This window comes from Euprymna scolopes, chromosome 10, assembly GCF_053919585.1.
Source record: "Euprymna scolopes isolate OS-2025 chromosome 10, ASM5391958v1, whole genome shotgun sequence".
NCBI lineage: Eukaryota > Metazoa > Mollusca > Cephalopoda > Sepiida > Sepiolidae > Euprymna > Euprymna scolopes.
The window spans coordinates 35,854,002-35,876,951 of NC_136491.1; the positions used below are offsets into that span (position 1 = coordinate 35,854,002).

General features: G+C 30.4%; 1 protein-coding gene across 2 annotated transcripts in view; it reads left to right on the forward strand.

Annotated features, from left to right (window-relative positions):
* Positions 1-1,945: 1,945 nt before the first annotated feature.
* Positions 1,946-22,950, forward strand: part of LOC145285923 (guanylate cyclase 32E-like) — a 1,316,276-nt gene continuing 1,295,271 nt past the window's right edge. For both annotated transcript variants that reach the window (XM_080134424.1, XM_080134425.1), the window contains exon 1: positions 1,946-2,495. In XM_080134424.1, coding sequence (XP_079990550.1) covers positions 2,085-2,495 — 411 coding nt within the window. In that variant the 5' untranslated portion in view covers positions 1,946-2,084. The remainder of the gene's footprint in view (positions 2,496-22,950) is intronic.

Sequence of the window (22,950 nt, forward strand, 5' to 3'; positions counted from 1 at the left end):
TGGCTATACGTGAAAATAAGGCATTTTAACACGACCATCAGAATTCTATAAATAAAGAAAACATCTATTTTTCGATATCTTTAATATAAACCGTCTTGATATATAAAAACAAATCTTCGTGTTATACAAATGTACACAAATAAATATATATTTCCACAGATACAGTTCTTCATAAACAATTGACCGACGTGTTATTTAACACACACACACACACACACACACACATACATACATACATACATATATATATATATATATATATATATATATATATATATATATATATATATATATATAAATACATGTGTTTTTTATCTCTTGGGTTAATAAGTCGTCCAATGCATTAAGTTTTGAAACATGTTCGGCGGTTCGTTGTCTCGTCTTTTTTCTTTTTTTACCCTGTTTATATAATGTCCTTGTCACAGAGTTACATAGTAGAATTACAATCCCAATTCATTGACTCCATACAAATTTAAAAACGCCACTAGAAGACGGAACGTGACGTAAGCTATTTGACAAATTTATAAAATAATTTAATTCCCGTTTTTCCTTACATGTTTATTTACATCGAGGAAATGAAGAAGCATCAACACGTAGTGTTCACCTTCTCACATATTCATTCCACAACTTTCGGTTTTTCCTAATTCTAGTCCATGCGTTGACGAACGATGCGAGCCAAAAATGTACATTACTGAGTCGCGAAGTGTAACTTGGCGAACAATGTGACATTTCCTTTAAAGTCACCAAAAAACCTTTGCGGAAGATGTGTTTTCGGCTGTGGAGTTTTCTACAAGCAGTTTTCAGGAATACATTACTTTTACATTGTTTATAAGTTGCACGGATTTAGATAGTAATTAGTGTAGACACGTTGTATAGTGTATTTATTTCTATTTCAATTTTCTCTGCTTGCGTAAAACATGTTTTTTTAAAAAAATTTATCTTGTCAACAATCTGTTTACACGCCGTACCTTAGATCGACCACTAATTTTGCAAAACATATAAATATATATATACATACATATTTTAAATAATCACTAGAATAAACTGAGAAAAAAATACTAACTACAACAACAATGAAAATAACAAAGCAGAAGCAACAGTAATAACAACATGCACAAAATAACAATATCACAGATAACAATAATTACACAACAACAATAATGGAAAAGATTAACTGAGACCACCCCTACTACTACTATTGCTACTACTCCTACTAACAATGATAATAAGAAAAACTAAAAATAATAACAAAAACTACTATTAATATTAAAAACAATTAATAATAATAATAATAATAAAAAAATAATAATAACTCATATTAATATTAGCAACAATTAATAATAACAAGAACAAGAACAATAATAATAATAATAATAATAATAATAATAATTCCGTCTGCCTGCTTCCCACCGGACTACAACTTGGATGTCTTCAAGTCTAATGTTAACAAATTCCTAATGAACCGCCCCCTTAAGTAAACACTTCATCAAATCTCCACACTAACGTAATGTACTTGCAATAACCCTTATCCCTGAGTGGCTTCCGGGCCTTGATAATTGGTGATCACTGTGTAAAAAAAATAATAACAACAACAAATAATAATTATAATAAACAACTATTATACAACATATTGATAATAAAAAACAATATCTATAATAATATTATAATAATAATAATAACTAACAATATTTAAATAATAATAACTAAAATATCAGTTATTAAAACTACTAATAAAAATGAAACAATAATAGTAAAAACAACAGCAAATACTACAAATAATAACATTAACAATAATAATAATAATAATAATAATAATAATAATAATAATAATAATAACAATCACTAATAATGACATGTGAAAACTTATTAATGCATAAAATAAATAAGCACATTTTTTATGTGAATGTTCAGGCATGATAAAAGACGGCACTTTTGATTCTATCGGACAAAGACAATATTGGTAGCTAACTATGGATATAACATATAGATATGTATATACGTGCATACATAAATACATGCTTATAGACACACATTCACAAACGACTGGTTCTTTGCGCAAGGTCATCGCTTAAACAATCACGAAAATGCTCCATAGATTTATTTGCTTATGGACATTTCTATCACTGCCTTTTGTATTCGGATACCGGAACCGAGACTACATGTGGTATCCTGACAAGAACAGCACGACGAAAGAGGTGATCCATTTCGCTTACCTAGGTGCCTCGGAATCGGCAGAGTACCAACGCGAAAAACAGGCTCGCGTCATCTCGGGGGCCCTTACATATGCAGTGGACCAAATTAACAATGATACATATCTCCTTCCCAACCACACATTGGTTTTCAATTGGAGTGATACAAGGGCCAGCGAGTTGGAAGGTTTACGGAAAATGTGTCATCTATGGACCGAAGGAGTTTATGCATTTTTCGGACCTGAGATCTATTGTGGAGTTGCGGCACGCCTTGCCGCAGCCTGGAATATACCTATGATTTCTTATGTAAGTACAAATTTTTGTTGATATTATTGTTTATTTATTGTCGCGTATTCATTCTTTTCAGCGCCCTGTCAAATTTTACCGATATACATAGTTATGCTTAATGTTGACTATTTATATGTGTGTGTGTTTGTATGTGTGTATGTGTGTGTGGCTGTGTATTGTTCTATGTGTATGTATATAAAGCATATATCTATTTCCGTGTAATTATACATATATTTAAATATCTACATATATCTACATATATATATATATATATATATCTTCGTTACAGTTCTTTGTTCGTTTTTTATCAATATATATTAAGTAGCTTAATGTTGACTCAAAGTATATATATATATATATATATGCATATATATATATATTATATGAATGTATGCGTGTTTATATGTACGCGTAATATATATATATATATATATATATATATATATATATATATATATATATATATATATACGTTGAAAAGTACGAAGTTGCTTAGTTTTAATCAATATCTCCCGTCGACTATTTGTGGGGCTATAGTTCTCATTTTGGCATATACATACTATATCCCGACACACACACCCACACACACACACACACCCACACACACACACACACATATATATATATATATATATATATATATACACATTTATATGAATATATATATACTTATGTTTGTATGTTTATATATATATGTTTATATATATATGTACAAATATATATATATATATATACATACATATATATATATATATATATATATATATATATATATATATATATATATATATATATATATATATATATATTAGTGGCTAGAGAAGACCCCAGTGGAGAAAACAGAGGAAGCAAAACTGGAATTGGGCAACTATATATTCAAATATAGGCAATTTGGGCATATTTCATTGATTTGAAAATAGATACTCTTATTTTTCTTGAAAATAGGTACCTTTTTTTTTTTTTAGAATAGATACTTTCTTTTTTTTTTTTTTTTTTAAATATACACTTTTTTACCAATTGTCATTAACTTGCAGTCATAGAATTGTTTTTTTTATCTTAAAAAAAGCCTGCAACTTGTTATGCAGTGTTCTCCCATAGGAATAATGATATGATCATTTCGATATTCAAGTTAGTCACCTGCATAGGCATATATGTATATTGACATAGCGCTATTGTTTGGCAACTTTATAAGGTCGAACATTAAGGGGATCATACAGTATCAGAAGACTATTTCTACCACATTTTACAGCCATAAAAATTGTCAATCATATCCATTTGTTCCCGCTTTGCTTTTCATACATAAAGTAAATTTCACAATGTATCTGTGTTATTTTAGCGATGTATATATATATATATATATATATATATATATATATATATATATATATATATATATATATATAGCCAGTAGTGTTTAGTTTCCTAGAAGTACATCCAATGAAACAACATGTGTCTACCAAAGAGTGCTCAATGAGTGGACAGAGCAGGTATATTAAATCTATTTATACAAACATTAATGGCTACATATGTGCATACATGTTTCTGTGATCACCGCTTTGGGGGATTACGTCTTCAGGCCAAGGCTCAGTTTTCGACTAAAATTCTTGGCCTGAAGACGTAATCCCCCAACGCGGGTGATTACAGAGACATGTATGCACATATGTAGCCATTAATGTTTGTATAAATAAATTTAATATATATATATATATATATATATGCATATATATATAGAATTGAAAGCATCGTTTTGGCATCGGATAATAGGAATCAGTTTTTAACTCATATATATATATATATATATATATATATATATATATATATATATATATATATATATATACGAGCAGACAGTTAATCAAACATGTTAAAAACACTTTGAAATGAGTTAAAAACTGATTCCTATTATCCGATGCCAAAACGATGCTTTCAATTTTTTTTTATTTGATTTTGTTTAAACGAAAATCGTTCACTGTTGGTGATGATGATAAAATAATAAATATGTATTGATTTTAAATTAACAGTAAAACTAAAATCGATAGATAATCATCCACAAGTGTATTTTGACGTTTAGGAAAATATCTCTATATTTAACATGTGTTTTTACGAAAATTAGGGAAAATATTAACTCTAAAGTTAAATATTTAGAGATTTAAAAGAATCGGAATCGGTAATTGTAACGGCATCGTGAAAATATTGGAATCGTCTTATCACTAATATACATATATATATATATATATATATATATATATATATATATATATATATATATATATATATATATATATATATATATATATATATATTTCTTGGATTTGCATTTTTGGATTTTACCGTCATTGGATAATTTACCTTTCACCAGACTATCCATTCACATGCAACCCTTTTTTCCTCGCCCTATTTCCTCTGCTTCACTTTTTGTTATCAAGTTAGATCTCTGGCTTACTTGTAGGTTTTGCGAGCAAAATCCGATCCCGCATTTTGCTAAATCCTACCCTCTTATGAGAAGGAAAGTTTTTCTTCGAAACACCACTTATTTAGTGTTTCATTTTTAAATTAAAAGTAGTTTTTTTTAACTCTTTTTCAAAGTGATTTTAACATGTTTTATTAACTATTTGCGCTTTTATATATATATATATATATATATATATGTATATATATGTGTGTGTGTATATATATATATATCTGTGTGTATATATATATATCTGTGTATATATATATATATATGTATATATATATGTATCAATGTCTTTGTTGATACATTTTCTGTGTGTATTGATATTCATATTGAAAGGCCTGTATTTATTTATTTGCAACCCCACTGAGTAAATTAGGCGAAAGGCCGTTTTTTTTTTAACGTGGAGAGTGAGTGGGTTGATACCAGCTCCCCCGAGAGGGAGCTGGATAGGGACAATTAGTATGAAGGGTTTCCCCATCATTGACGACAAGAGATTACTCAAGATCAATTGCCTCATATGTGAGGTCCCCCCCCACATATGGTCTTTGATTACAGTATCCGCCGGAACAGATACTACACTTTGATAACAGAGAAAAGATCTTGGCCCGAATGTCAAGAAGAAAAAAGGCGAACCGTTTTTCTGTTTATGTAAGAAGAAAATACCACTTTGTTATATATGGGGCGTGGAAATGTGTTCAGCTGCAAAAAGTCTAGATAAATTTCATATTATTTTAAACGTTCGGTTTCATTAATTCCTCATGAGATTTTTCGGTTTTCTTATTGGATGATCATCTTTACTTAACAATTACGTGTAATTTTATCCATGCGAATATTCTACATGCTGTATACAAGCGTATTATTTACGGACAAAAATGTTATATTAGAAAAACAACCTCCTGTTTTTTTTTGTTTTTTTAAATTTATGTATGCGTATATAAAGATTTGTTTTAAAAGTTTGCCTACCAAACTCCTCTAAAACTTTTTGGGCCATAGATATGACACTTAATACATAAGATATCCGTACACATGCGAACCTTTTTATTTGGGTTTAAGGCGGAGAAAATCTGTTCACACTTGTTTAAACAAAAGAAATGGAATTTGCCAGCCGAAGATCGACCGACGTCATTACGAATATGCATGCGTAACGTAATAGTTATTGTTTCGTGGGTTTATTTTTTACACTTGCAGCAAGCATGTTTTCATAGCTAAAGAAGTAAAAATCGTAAGCTGAACGTTTTGGTTTCAATTCTAGGTGGTTGCACACAAGTCCTAAAGTAATTAGTTTTTTTTTTAAATTTTAATTTAAAGTTATTACTATATACTGGGTCCAATATAATATGATGATAAATACGAAATCTGCATTAATCAAAATATGATATGAAAGCGTGTTTAACGACCGGGTAATGCCGGGCGGCCTGAGAGTATATATATATATATATATATATATATATATATATATATATATATATATATATATATATATATATATATATGTATATATATATATGTGTGTGTGTGTGTGTGTACACATATATATACACATATATATACATATATAAAGAGATATATATATACATATATATATACATATATAAAGATATATATATACATATATATATATGTATATATGTATATGTGTGTGTGTGTGTGTGTGTGTGTGTGTGTGAAAAGTAAAAGATTAGATATCGTTTTAATTATGTCTTTTTTTATTGTTTGTTCATCGAAAAACAGTATTTCTTTAACATATGAACCAAAACTCTAGAGCTAATATTCTAGTTTTGGACATCCACGGAGAATAGAAGTGCAAGCAGTTTGATGATTTATTCTTTCGGTTGGCGCCGGTTATTAAGTAGATAGATATGCAAGTACAGATAAATATATACATTGTTAATTCAATAGAGAGAGAGAGAAAGAGAGAGAGAGAGAGGGAGACAGAAAGAGGAAGAGAGAGAGAACGAGAATTAGAAACTAGGACAGAGAAATAAAGCGATAGAAACAAAGCTTCATAGAAAAAAAAAAGAAACCATTAAAATAAGTAATAATGTCGCATGCGTTTAACTGGTTTTTTACTCTCTGTTCTTCTGTATAAAAAAGGCCGTTATATAGATGTATTTGTTTCCCAACATCCCCATGAAGACAAGCTGTGACACTTTGAATAATTACGCATTTGTATATTGACTTATGTTGTGTATTGTCAGAATCGTTCTCTGGACTCCAAGCGCCGATAGCCATGGTTTCAATATCGTCTAGGGAGATTCAAGAATATTTTCACATCATATACTGAACTTTACGATGTTATAAATATAATTGTATGAGGACCTGACGTTGCCCGGGTTGAATGGTGATCAATTTTTATTGTCATCGAAATCGGTTAAATTGTTTTTTTTTTGTTTTTTTTTTTTAAATCAAATGAATTGAGTATTGCCCTATATATTGGTCCATCACTGTACGCTGGAAGGAAGCTTCACATGCCTTTCCGTAATGACTTAGTCCACAGCACATTGTAATCTAAATTGCACTGTAAAGAACCTGCTGGTTGTTTTATGAAATTATTTTTTAAAATTATAATGGCTTAAATTAAAGTTTAAAATGCAAAACCATGTTATAATTGTGCTCTAAACGAAAATATTCATTTCGAAAGATCCCTTGTAATATAAAAGATCTACTATTGATTGTATATGTCAGACCTTTCTGCTTGTGGGTGATAATGACTTGACTAAATTGTTGTTCAATTGTGATCCAAACAATAAAACATTCATTTCGAGAGCGCTCCCGAAATATAAAAGAACATACTGTTAATTATGTGCCGGGTTTTCAACTTGTGATGCGATAATATTTCTCAAATGCACCTGTAACGTGTAGCTTTAAAATGTGTTCACTTTGCTTAAAATCATTTGTTACAATATTTATCGGATTTATAGGTTGTCGATACTTATCGAAAACATTCCGATACAAAACATGTCTAAGGACTGTGCCAGATACCCGAAGTGCATTTGTGTGAAATTTCATATATATTGGCCTAGCTTTTCCAGAATACAAAGGGAACGAACTCGTGCGCACACGCTTCTTTTTATATACTTGCTGATATATATATATATATATATATATATATATATATATATATATATATATATATTCCTATATATTCCTATAACTTTAGTGTGTGTGTGTACTGATATTCATATTAAAACTCTTTTTTCCTATGTATTGGTCATTTATTTGCTTCCCCACGAAAGCCAAATATGGCAAATGTGGGGAAAACAAGTTTACAAAATTTTGCCTCCTAAACTTTTTGTTTTCGCCGGGGAAAATCGGTGCCAAACTGTGAAAATTAAAAAAAAAATGAAATTTACCAGGTAAAGATCGAACGTCAGCATTAGGAATACGCTTGCGCATATTGGTCATTGCTTTAATTTTTCGCCTTGAAGCACTGGCAGTAATGGCAAAGGAAAAGGTAAATCGTAACCTAAAGGTTTTGGTTTCGATTTTCGGTGGTGGCGCACGAGTCGTTTTTTTTTTTAATCTTATATATTTGGTCACATATAATTTATTAATAAACATTAGATCTGTATTAATTAAAATATCATATTTAAGCATATTTAAGAGGTGCAATACCGTACGGTCTGCTAGTATATATATATATATATATATATATATATATATATATATATATATATATATATATATATATACATATGCTCCAAAAATAATAGTCAGGTATATTGCAGGCAGGTCAATATGCGAGAACTTATTATAATGTTGTATAAACTTCACCTGATCACCTTGGTTTACATGCAAGAGCGGAGTCATGTCGGAAGGCGTAGAGCATTCCCTGCGATCTCGTCTCCTATTAATTATGTCATAGGTCCTTCCTGTTTATATATATATATATATATATATATATATATATATATATATATATATATATATATATATATCACTATTATAAAAACATATATTCTCTTCACTTAAAACAACCAGGTGTAACTTAAATCATGTTCACAATTGAAGATTATTTCATGACATGATTCTTTAGCCAACATAAAAAAGAAAGAATACTTATAGTTAATTACACCAATATGCTACCACTTATCAAGACGCTAACGTCAACTAAAGATGAAGTTTAATATTAAACATGCATATTACATGATTCAAGGCCCTTTCATTAAAGTCACATACTCTGCTGACGTCGTGGCATAAAGTGCAATAGTAAAGGTTAGTTGATAGGTGGGTATTACGAGGATTATTTTAAAATGCGTGCATTTTTAAATTAATATGATAGTAACAATTTTATAGTACTTTCCTGGCAAAAAAACAATTTCTTTTAATTTCCCGTGCCCAAATATAAAATCATTTTTCTCTCGTAAAAAACAAATTCCGTCACGTGTAAACCCGTTAGTAAATCAATCGGCAATTTTTTCTGAGAACTGAAACAGAAATAACTATTATCGTAATTGTAGACTATCTCCAAATCTTAACCATTGCACTTTATTCTACGACGTCAACCTGTTATACACCTTTAATAGAAGCGCCTTCTCTTTAAGTTGATTGCGTTTTTAAGTTTGCAAGTGATGTTGTTAGTTTGCGATGAAGGACAGCTTTGAGATTATTAAAATCCATGTGTTAAATAGTTAGAATTGATTATTTAAGCAGAAAATTCGATCAGAGTTTGTTAACATTTGGCTTGAGAACGGCCATGTTTTACCCAGGTAAGAAAACAATATTGCAGTGTTTCCAAAGAGCTCTTCGAAAAAAGACAACACTTTAAGGTTTCTTCGTAGGTACACAAAGAAAAAGAGTAAATTTGCATACAAGCGTCGATGCGAGCCAAGTTTTCGATACTAATGTTTTATATGGAGGTACAGAGTTTAGAAGTCAATCGAACACGTATCATCAAATAGATACAGAGATCACGTGATGTACACCAATCCTATGTTTTAATCAGCCAGGAAACAGTCATGCATAATTATATATCCACAATGATGAATTGCGGATTAAAAATTAAAAAAAAGATAGCCTTTTATAATTATTCATGGATATAAAATTGTATATTTTATTTAAAAACTAATTGTTAGTGTTACATTATAATAATATCTTTTTTTACGCCATAAAAGAACTAGGCCATAGTCAGATTTGTATCATTTGAGTGATTATATTAGAAATCCAACTCATGAAAAAAATAGCAAAAATTACCTGTCAAATATAATCGGTAAACCGAGAGCAAGAAAGATTTTTAAAATTGCGCTTAAAGAAACAGTTAGAATCCTAAAACGTTTTCTCGGCTGAAATGTGTTAGATAACAAATGGATTTCTTGCATCTGGTAGGATGATATTGTCTAACTGTAGAGCGGTCTCTATTAAACTACTCTGTAATTTTCTTTTTTTTTCCAAGCAGAAAATTGTATGTATGGGGCAGTCGAACCTCTTAAACCAAATTAATTCTATCTTTACCTGGAATGTCTGGCATTTGGAAAAAGAAAATGCTTAGAGAATTACGAAAAAAAAATTACACAAACAAATTACTGTATGAGAATTCGTAAAGGAATTTTCTCATACAACTCCCCACCTGAAAACACGTTATGTTCTGTAAAGAAATACCGAAGAATATTATCTTCGAACCTGTTATTCCTGACTGTTTATTTTGTACATTCCGATAATCAAAGAAAATTAAAACGAATAAAAACGTCACTGCCTGCATTTTAATTTGAAAAAAAAAAATACCTAGCGGAAATAACTTCTAAACAAATTAAATATGCTGTTTTTATTCCGATAAATATTTACTTTACATTTCTTTTTCAGTCATATACATTTAGAGACAAATAAGTTTTAGCATATCTTGTTAAACATTTGATCTAATTTAGCTGTTTCATAGACATATATCGATAACAAACACATTCACATTTTATTTGTTATTTTAGCTCAATTCAAATAAACAGGCTCTATAGAAGAAACGGTGGTAAAGTAGATGACAACACAGGTTGGTGTCATAAGTTTAAATCCAGTTTGCTTCACGAACATCTCTTTCACTTAGAATGTTGGCAAATTCCATGTGGTATCTGTTACTAGAAATATATAGCCAACAATAAAATCCTCGAATTTATACGCTCTGACTATGGATATAAAGAAACAATATGTTGAGAGACATCAGCAATGACACGTTAATAAAATACAAATTGGAAGAAATATGTATTATTCGTTGAAAGAATGAGTTTAAATAAATTTGATGTAGAATACTTAAATTTTTTAAAATGTAAAATTACATGTCTGAGTAGATATTTGCTCATAGTAACATGAAATGTATTTCATTATTTTTTTTTCAGTGATTCATGAGAATAATAAATAAATGATGAGAGAGATATTGAGATAGAGGGGAGTGAAAGTTAGAAATTGGGAAAGAGAGTATGTGCGTGCGTGCTCGCGCGTGTGTGTAAGGGAATGAGAATATCCTCCCAAATGTGAGGAATATAAATAAGCATAAGATACATAGTTAATTTTAGTTAACTTTGACACACACACACACACACACATATATATATATATATGTATATATATATATAATTTTAATTTATTATCATTATGTCAATTTTGAATTTATTTAATCGCCCATCTAACCTAGTGCATTTGCATAAGTAAGGAAACCTGAAGACGATCTGCAAAAAATATTGAACATATCTGTTTTTTCCATGGATACTGTGATTATATTCACGGAAAAAACAATCATGAAATTTCACGGAAAATGGAAACACTGAGTGGGTGGGAAGAACACTTTATAGAAATGCAATTGAAAGGTATAGATTGTATTGCGGCTCGAAAGAGACGTAATCTCACTGAATCCCCGGTTGCGAGTGATAGTTACTGCGAGCGCGAAACTAATAGCAATCGACACTTGCAATTACAAAATAAAAATAAATAAAAAAAATAAAAAAAAAAACTCATTTGCTATGATTTTTGAAAGATGTTGAAAATACTGAAGAGTTGGGGAGATTTTTTGTCATTTGTATTCTATTGAGTAATTGCACATTATGAACTGTGTAGGAACTGCTATTGAGTTGATAATAATAATAATAATAATAATAATAATAATAATAATAATAATTATAATAATAATAATAATAATAAGAAGAAGAAGAAGAAGAAGAAGAAGAAGAAAAATCGAAACGTGGATTCCATGAACAAAGCTTCTTTCTTAGAATTGCACGCCTGTGGAACTCTGTTCCGTCTGCCTGCTTCCCACCTGACTACAACTTGGATGCCTTCAAGTCCAACGTTAACAAATTCCTAATGAACCGCCCCCTTAAGTAAGCGCTTCATCAAATTTCCACTCTAACGTACTGTACTGTGAATTAACGCTTATCTCTGAGTGGCTCCCGGGCCTTGATAAGTGGTGACCACCGTGTAAAAAAAAGAAGCAGAAGAAGAAATAGTAGATCAAGAGGAAGAAGTAAAAGGATGTGCGTTATGCACGAAGCATGTCTTAGGGATAAAACTGGTTCATCGTATTTGACAAATTGTTTTGCATTTAATCGCGGAAGTATGAATAGTCAGCAATATTTAGATCCATTCCTTACAAGGAGTAAAGGTTGATTATTTCATTTCTCTATAACTCTAGAAGCTCCCTTAGTTATAAACAATTGACCGCATATACTTCCTTGAAATATCGTTTAAACATGTCATATTGCTGTTTTAACGGTAACAGCACATTTAAAAATTGCAATTGAACGTTACATCGATCAAAACAAAAATAATGTCAAACTACCGCCTCGTTCTGTTTAAAAAGACCATCACTATCATTGTCTATCTTTTATTCTTTAAAAGACGCTTGCACGCTATATCTGCTAAAGTAAGATCTGTGACTCTCCTTGCACGACGTTCACTTATGAACGAATTAAAGGATCAGTATGTATTAGATAACGCAGCTAATAGGCCAAAATAGTCGTAAAGTTGGTTATGTTTATATTACGTTCTAGTTTTACAAATAGGTAAAATGGGTTGGTATTTTTTTGTGAAAATTAGCTAGTTCCGACTTTTGTGAAATTTTAACCATCGGCTGAGGACAACAAAGGATTATCTTGCTAACATATTGGCTGCCGTCAGATCAGCGGAGTTAAGCGACGTGGTGCCTGGTGTGTACTAAACGAGAAATAAAGACTATATCAGATTATCCCGGCGTTGTTTCCAATAGCCCTAGGTTCCCCATGCTACTGGACTCAACGAATGGCAGTTAAAGAAAAAAAATATATGCTAATATTGCACAATCTTTGCTTCCTAGCAAGTTCCTCGATCAGAAACACTTCAAGGTCTATTTTGAAACGCAGATGCTAAACGTTTGGATGATATAAATAAAATTTACTTAAATTACGTTATATTAAACGGGAGCAAACGCGGCATTACAAGCTTTTGAGGAATATATGATACCTATTTTTTTAATTCTTTACAATATATATATATATATATATATACATATATATATATATATATATATATATATATATATACATATATATATAATATAATATAAATCCTATAATTTGAACATCCGCTTCGTACAAATTAGAGGATGTTGTTCAAATTTCGTGATAAAAAATGTGCTGCAGTTAACTTTAATTTTCTAAAAATTAAGAAATAGTAAATTAAATTCATTACGATATGATACTTCAAGTATATATTAAGTTGAGTTTACGATATATTGCAAGTAAGAATTGTTAAATGTTATTACCAGGAACAAAAACATTGAAAATCAATTAAATCTATTCTTACTTGTTAGGTATCAACAGAAATCATACATTTATGTAAAATACAGTTTTTTTTTTACTTATTCAGTGAATGAGTATCATTGTAGTTTTTATTTTCATCGATGTAGCTCTCGGGCGCTTCTATTGTATTTCGTAAGCGATCACGACAATCTACAAATTCTTGGTTCTGTAGCTTCTTTATGATTATATCTCTTCGGAGTGACATTCCTTGCAAAAAGCAGTTGTCATTAAAGTAAGGACTTTTTTCTAGAAATTTTATAACCGTCTCCATAGACTTTTCTGCATCATCCCATGATATTGCTTCATCAGAGTGTTCTTTGTAATTTACATTAAGGTCAAGAGAATGGAAGCTGTCGCTATTTTCATCACCATTATTGCCTTCAGAATATTGATCAGTAGTTCCCTTATCTTGTTGCTTCACCATTTCAACATCATTTGCATTAAGTGATTTAAGAACAGCGTGGTTGTTCGGTAACCGTTTGGTTTCAAGAATTTTTCTAAACCAGATATATTCTCCGATGCTTTCAGTTCAGAAGTCTTTGGTGCTGGGCATAATTTACCCCATGCTTTTATTAATGTGCTTGCGCGAACTTGATTGCATGAACTTGCGAGAGGAAATATAGCATCTTTGATAGTAAAATGCCGCTGAAAATCGCTTATACTCACGGTACTATTTATCATATTCATCATGAAATAATTTCTGTAGAAACATTTTAAGTTCTAAATAATCCCTTAATCCATAGGTTGGATGAGAGAAGTCACATTAGTTCGTAAGTAGCACACAAAAATATTCCCATAGGATGACTGACTCAGGAGGGTGTGCTCTACAATTGTCCAACAGAAGAAAGCACTTTGAATCAGGTTTAACTAATTCAAGAAAACGCCTCTGGACAACTGGCACAAATTCTTTCAAAAAACATACTTTAAACCACTGTTGATTCATCCATCCATTTCGTGAAGAATAATAGGAGACTGGAAACGGCGAAAGTTCTTTCAATGCTCGGGGCCACTTTGATTTGCTGACGACAAGAAGCTTAAGTTTATGAATTCCAGTTACCATCACTGTTAGTCTTTCTTTATTTAATTTGAATCCTTTTATTTTCTGCTCCTCGGATTCGGCTAATGTTTTTGTACGTAAGCACTTCCAATTTACGCCACTTTCATCAGCGTTGTAGACATCCTCTGGTGTTAAACCTATGATCAGCAATTATCGTCTTGAATTTGTCAAAATAATTTGATGCTGCGCGTGTATCAGCAGACCGTTGTTCATCTGAGATTGTTAATTGTCTTATACCATGTCTATTCTTAAAACTCCAAAACCAGTCTTCATTGAATTTCATATCTTCTGCGATATTGAACTCTTCCTTAAGAGATTTTCCTTTAGCAATTAACATGGACCCAGAAATGGCTACACCTTCATTCCGTTTTGCTACTTCCAATCTTATAATAACTCAATATAACACTATTTTGTTTTCTTTTAGAGTTGCAAGCCACAGTGATGGGTTGTATTACACAATTTTAAATATAGCAATCTGAAGAAAAAGTTACAGTTAGTGTAAATTAATTATCAATAGCTAATCTACATTAATTACATTGTACCAATATTAACATTTCTGCGCAATATCTGACTAAACCATGTAAACAGTTTTACTGCAACTCCGCATCTATGCACATACAATTTCAATGACAAGACAGTTAAAGTTTAGAGAAAGTCCAGGTTTAGAAGAAGTCCAAATAAGAGGATGTTCAAATGAGAGGAAGCCGAAATGAGAGGAAGTCCAACTTTAGAGGAAGTTCAAATTAAAGGAGCTTTACTGTATATATATATATATATATATATATATATACATATGATTACTTATTTTAATCACATAAATTAATATACGACAGTATAAATGTATGTGTAAACTTTAAGTATTTGCTTCAACAGTGTTCAATACATTGGTAGGGATAGGTAGTAAGTTATAAAATATATATGGCGATTAGGCTACACAGAATATTCTGCGTTTCTATCCACGCTATGATTCATCAGGCTTATATATATATATATATATATATATATATATATATATATATATATATATATATATATATATATATTCATCAGGCTTATGATTTTTTCCTATCCTATCCTAAGAAAGGTTCAATAAAAACCATTCTTTATTATTATTTATTTTAAATCGGCAACATTTGCAGTTATATATATATAAAGAAAGAGAGAGACAGACAGAGACAGAGAGAAATAGAAAGGAACACGCCTCTGAAAGTCTCGAAATAAAGATGAAAATTGGACACGTAACTCGGTTTGTTTCTTTTTATTTCTCTATTTTGTTGGAATACTATTTCCATTATTCTCATCACACACACAAACACACACACATACACACATATATATCATATATATATATATATATATATATATATATATATATATATTATAGATACAACCATTATTAACAGTTTTATGTAAAACTAAACCAAAATTCCATCATCAAATATTTTTATTCAGAATTGTTTATCTCTGGCGCAGAGTACGCCGATCTATTTCCCAGCTTATCATAACATAGTCGTTTTCAGGTCCAACATAAACTAATTCTTGTTGAACTGTGCTTTTAAAAAATTGCCTCTCTATCCAATACCCATCACCACTGATTATCACAGTCTGGTCTTTCCTGACAGCCATTAACAGTATTCATTTTGTTTGTTGTAAAGCATTTCCTTTGTTGAAACGGTTTCCTCCAAAGGAGGAAGAGTTAATGAACTATATAATTCCTATTTGCATTCAGATATTTTTAGGTTTACATTTGATTCAACTAATAATAATTTGGCACGCATTAAGAAAGATTACTTTAATTTTTACTTTTTGAAACATTCTGATGTTTAAGCTTTAATTTTTGACAGTTTCTAGAATCATGTTCATACAATGCATTTTTTCTCAAAATTCGAATAACTATTCTAGAAATAAAGTTGAGCACCATGATATCTTAGTTTTCATTTTATGAAGGGGAACTAATTCATTGAATCTCTATCGGTCAAATGATTTTTACTTATACTAAGAAAGGTTCAATAAAGACCATTCTTTATTAATTTAAATCGGCAACGTTTGCAGTTATACTTTTTATATTTGCTAATAAACATATAGACGCAGATATTCGCTGAGCCTTCTTTATATTTTTCATTTATCTATAAAATAGACTTTTTCGGTTGGACCGATTTTTTTTTTATTTCACGTAAATGTAATTTATTTTATAAGTGTTCTTAGATATGCGTTATGCCAGAATGCGTCCAATAATTAACGAAACCTGATAATCCCCCCAAAATACGATTAAGGAACAACAGTTCGATTTTGACTAAAGTTAATACATCCTAACATCACAGGCGCATTTGAGAAATTTTATTACCGCCCATAGGTGTTAAAATCAACATTAGTTTTTTTTTTGGATAAGACAGGGACACGTTCGAAATGTTTTTGTAAACAGCTAGATTTAACCATGATATTTAAATTTTACAAGTTAAACATGAATTCCGTTCATTATAAAAATAATTTCATAAAATCAATAATTGGTGGTCTACAGTAAAATGTAGACTACAATATATTCTAAAGTAACCAACTGCGGCGGGATGTTTGAAGCTTCCTTCGACGCACATCGATGAGTACTTACTAAATCACAGAATCAATGGATTTGATTGACAAATTTGGAATTTTTACAAGTTTTGATTCAATAAAAGTGTTGGAAATGAAGACCTCGTTAAACCTGATTAAATCCCGAACAACATCGGGTTTTCTATATAAGTTTTTCCTATATTTTGAAGCTTTTTTATATACTCGTTCCTTCTAGATTTGTTCGTCGTTTATTTTTTACGTCTTTCTACGAGACTCGTAATAACATGACGTGAACGGGAGAAATTCGATGTCATTCAAAGCATCATATACTTAAGATTTTTATGCGACAGGATATCATATTTTTCTTATGGTAAGGTGTGCTTTTTTACGTATCTACGAACGTTTCCGTTTTATTTGCAGCAGTTGAGTTCTCATGAAGTTTAGAGATGATATATATTTGTATTTTTTTCGTTTGAGAAAACAGAAATATCAAACACTTGCACATAATATGCAAGATCAAATAATCCTATAAGGCTTCACCTATATTGTACCTATTTATTTTCGCTTTTTCGTTTTGCCTATCCCCCTCTCTCTCTCATATATATATATATATATATATATATATATATATATATATATATATATATATATATAGTCACCCACATACAGTACTCTTTCGCTGCTTCACAGCTCATCAGTGCGGCTAGACAGGCAAATGCCTCAAGCCAGGATCGAAACCTGACTGTCCAAATGACAGTAAAGGCTTCTCACCATTACGCGATACGGCTGATGCTGTGTGGGCAATGAATTAACGATGTTTTAACATCGTCCAAATGCCTCCGCTTGATTGGTTTACATAAACGGCCCTTAATACGCTAATGGCAGTTTGTATATCATTTCCCGATATTCTCACCCCAAGATAGGGAGCATTATCGTCATCCACATACAGTACTGTTTCGCTGTTTCACAACTCGTCAGTGCGGCTAGATAGGCAACCGCCTCAAGCCAGAATCTAAAATAATTTTTTTTTTAAATATTAAAAATATAGGTAGGTAGATTTCTCTGGTCGGTTCAGCATTAAACCTAATTATACCTTCAGTATATGCGTGTGTTCGTCTTTACTAGATTTCATATAGATGTTAAAAACTATTAATTGAAGAATGTCTTATTGTGTTTTTGTTATAATAAGGTGGGGTGAACTAAGTATTATGTTATCCGTTTGATACACACTTACGGATTAATACAGATTAGTCAACACAATTCCACATTGCTCTATAAGTATACTGGATTTCGTTAAGAGTCGTACTTCTTTGTTTACAAAATCATTCGAGGAAAATGACGTCAGACAAATGTTAAGGTACGGATAGCCAACATTGTATGTAATTTATATTTTTAAAGCAAATATAAAAATAGAAGTTTTATTCAAACAGTCTGTATATATATATTTTTAAGTTTTATAACAAAATTATAAACATTAAAATAAAAATGTTTTTGCACAGTGTTTTTTTTATTAATTACACATCAGGCGTTGGGTAATTTCTTATGTTTGATGTAAGACTGAATTTTCAACACCTCTAATGTTTTATTAAAACAAATCTGATGCACATATTTTTATTATAAATGTATAATTTTGTAATAAAAATTAAAATAAAACCGTTAGAATAAATATTAGGTAAATTTGTACTTGGTATTCCTCTTAACATTTTCTTTTTAAATGACGACAATATCGAACGTAAAATTTCCATAAATAAGTACTATATCAGATATTAAGCCATATAAAGCCTCATGTAAGGCGTAATGATCATTATTGTACGCGCAAGTGCGCACGCAAAATATACGTATGGCTTTCTAAACAATAAAGTGCGACTCCTAGCAAAAAAAAAACAAACAAAAAAAACAGCATTGCATAAAGCACTTATTAAAAGTAAACAGTTGAAACTTTTGCATATTTTAACTTACTAAAACGGCTATAGTCGACATTATTGTAAAAGTACTATTAAATATTCGCAAGTAATTTTAACGTCTTTAAACTGCCAATTATGAAATTAAATGCAATTTAAAAAACAAAAAAATTGTTTAAATTGTAAAATACTAAATCAAACACGTAGAAAAGTAACTGCTTTCGTTAAAGGTACTAATTGTATAAGTGTTATGTCGCGTCTATAAAAATAGATATTATGTCGTCGTTAAACTGTCAGTAACAGAATAAATAAAATATTTTGAATTGTTTAAAAAGTAAATATATTTATTTGTTTTTGTTTGAAAACGATTCCAACTTGCAATTAAAAAGGCAAATAAAATATTCGTAGCTAAACAATTTGGGACACAAAAAAGACATTTCTTTTTTTTTATTAAGTTTTATATTCCTATAAATACTTATAAATTTTTAAAGTTGAGGTAAGGAAACTCTGTTTTTTTTTTTAAATATGTAATTTGATCAAGGGGTTTTTATTTGATTTTTTACCTTTTACATTAGGAAAACGTTTGCATCACTTGTAGTTTCAAAACGATTCCAGCTTGATATGAAAACACAATAACAATTTGTGAAACTAAACAGGAACATGGCTTTTTTATTATCATCGGTTTTATATCGTTTTCTTTGTATTAGAATTCTTTAAAAAAAATATTCAGAAATTAAAGAAAACAATCAATACGTAAGAAAAACGATTCGTAAAATGCCGATGTAAAAGAAAACAAAAGGCAAGTACAGTTTTGGTTTTATTTATTTATGTATGCGCATCGTAAACCGGAACCGGATCTATTTTCGCATGCGCTTCCTAAACCCTATACTGGCCTACACCGGATGGACGGATTCAGCGCCTAAGTAAGACGATATAGTTATATATATATATATATATATATATATATATATATATATATATATGTGTGTGTGTGTGTGTGTGTGTGTTTGTGTGTATTTGAATACATAAACAAACTTTTTTTAGACCATGTTCAAAATGCTAAATATTTTATTAAAAGAATGAAAGGTACGATTCAATTTCTTTCATTCTCTTATTGTTTAAATATATCTAATACACATAGGATCGTAATAGGTCCGTCTCTACAGAGTGAAATAGTTCTTGTTGCAAGTAAAACCACTTTGTTGTTAAGTCAAGAGCTTCTGCTTTTGTTTATGTCGTTGTTTTTGTTGAAGACGCATGAGGTATAAGGAACTCTCTAGTGGTCTTTGTAGCGCGTGTTCGCTTTAAGATATACAAGATTACAGCGTTTACGAGCATAATCAAGAATTCAAAAGCATTGGATAAACGGAAACACTGTCTTTAGAATACGTTAAAATGCAAAATATATACAAAGGACAAAACAAAAATACAATTTAAATCTGTTTTTTCTTCTTTTTTCTTATTTAAAAGTTAGTATATGTCTGATTATTTCGATTTGTTCCATACTAATAAATATAAAATCAGCATGAATTAAAATACTATAATTAAGCGTATTTAACCATTTGATATATATATATATATATATATATATATATATATATATATATATATATACGAGCAAAAGTACCCGTCGTTTAATGGGTTCAAAAACAGCCTACATTAAATGGACTCTGATTTATGAAAGTATGATAGGTTATGAAAAGGAAGGGTTGTAAGGAGATAGCTTCGAATTTGGGGATATCAAAACCAAAGGAAAATATGATGAAAGAAAAAATAAAATAGATAAACCCCATAATTTATCATAGCATACTTGTTCACACTAAACTCTTATCACATTATTCTGTGGATCTTTATTAAAAAACCTTGTTAAACTTTGTGACATATTTCCATTCTATGGAGGTCAGGCGCGAACGAACACCCCATAATTTTATCATACCATGTTTCTTCAAACTGAAACATAATTATCAAAGTATACTTACGCAGATAGATATGAAAAGTCTTTATTAAAGTTTTTGCCTATTTCCATACTATGGGGGCCAGCCGCGAACGGAGACCCCACAATTTTATTATACCATCCCTATTTAAGCTAAAACATACTTATCAAAGTAGTATGTACATCTAAAGCAGACCACTCAATTTTAATGAACCACCGTTCTGCCGGATCAAACATACCCATTCCTGTGTCTCGATACATCTTCTATTATTATATGTGATCAGTTTTCTATAATAGTCAACCATATAGGAGCCTATTCGTGACCAGACACACACTCCAATTCAGCTTTATATTATAATATATATATATATATATTAATATATATATATATATATATATATATGTATGTATTATGTTCCTATGTACAATGCCCCCCCCCACAGGACAGTGTTAGACACTAGGGTCGGTTTTAACGTGGAGGAAAAGGAACAAAATAGAAATGTTTTCTTCTCACTGACAGAGAACAGAAAAATTGAAGTACATCATCTGCAGAGCATATACTACCGTTTGATCTTAGTCCGAAGGCCAGGAATGTCAAGGCCAAGAGCATTCTTATATCGGGAATATGTTTTACAAACTTCGTAATGTTTACCATGTAAATAACGTTTGATCGTTAACATTAATCGTTTAGTCTATTAGTCCATTACACAGACTTATGTAATTATATTGTAAAATCCGGGTCGGTATTTAGTTACTCCTGGCAATTTCAAGTAGTCGTCCTCAATTCAATTCTTTAACGCAATTTAAAACAGATTTTAACGGTATGATAATCACATTCCAATGTATATTTTGGCAGAAAAAAATATGGAAATTCCATTCACTCCATGAAAGTAAAATTCGAAAAGGTATATACGTTATAAAAAAGGGAGGAAAACATTTTCACATTCCCTTACACTAAAAATCTTGGATATGACCTTAAACTATACCCAATGTTGAGGAAGCAGCCTGCGGGTTTTGGGCACTGTGGAGCCACCCTTTAATTGGCATTGCTCCCAGGTCAATCTAACCGGGACTGGTAGTACTTGTTAGGGTCTCAACTATGGGTTAAATAGAAACCGACTTAAAAAAAAAAACAAATAAACAATAAACTCTATTAAAAAAACGTTCTTCACAATAAATGGATTCGGCCTAAAATAACCTGAACAGGGTTGATATGCCGTAAAACTAAAGCAATAATCCTTACACCGATGTAGTTTTCTCATAAACAAAAGTAATCATAATCACTTATACATATAAATATATATATATATACATATAAATATATATATATATATATATATATATATGTGTGTGTGTGTGTGTGTGTGTGTGTGTGTATATATATATATATATGTGTATATATATATATATATATATATATATATATATCAGTGAACGTGTCTGCGTGTGTCTGTCTGTGTGTATGTAAGTCTGTGTACATTTCTCTACGCAATAACTTAATTGGCTGTTAAGTTGTCTAAGTTCAACGATTTTTACTTTTGAGAACTCTACCAAACTCCTCCGACAATTTTCGGTCTAAACAGTTCGAAGTTTAGATAGAGGTTCATTCGACATGGATCTAACTTAATAACTCGATTTGGTCCCAAAACAATAAATGTTAAGTGGTCATAAAAGGGGTCAAAGTTAAAAAAAATTGACCACTTTTTTTTTTTTTCTTAACATACATCTCCAAATACCCCGGGCAACGCCGGGCATCCATGCTAGTATATATATAAAAGTGAACGTGTCTGTTTGTCTGTGTGTCTGTCTGTTTGTGTGCATTTCCCT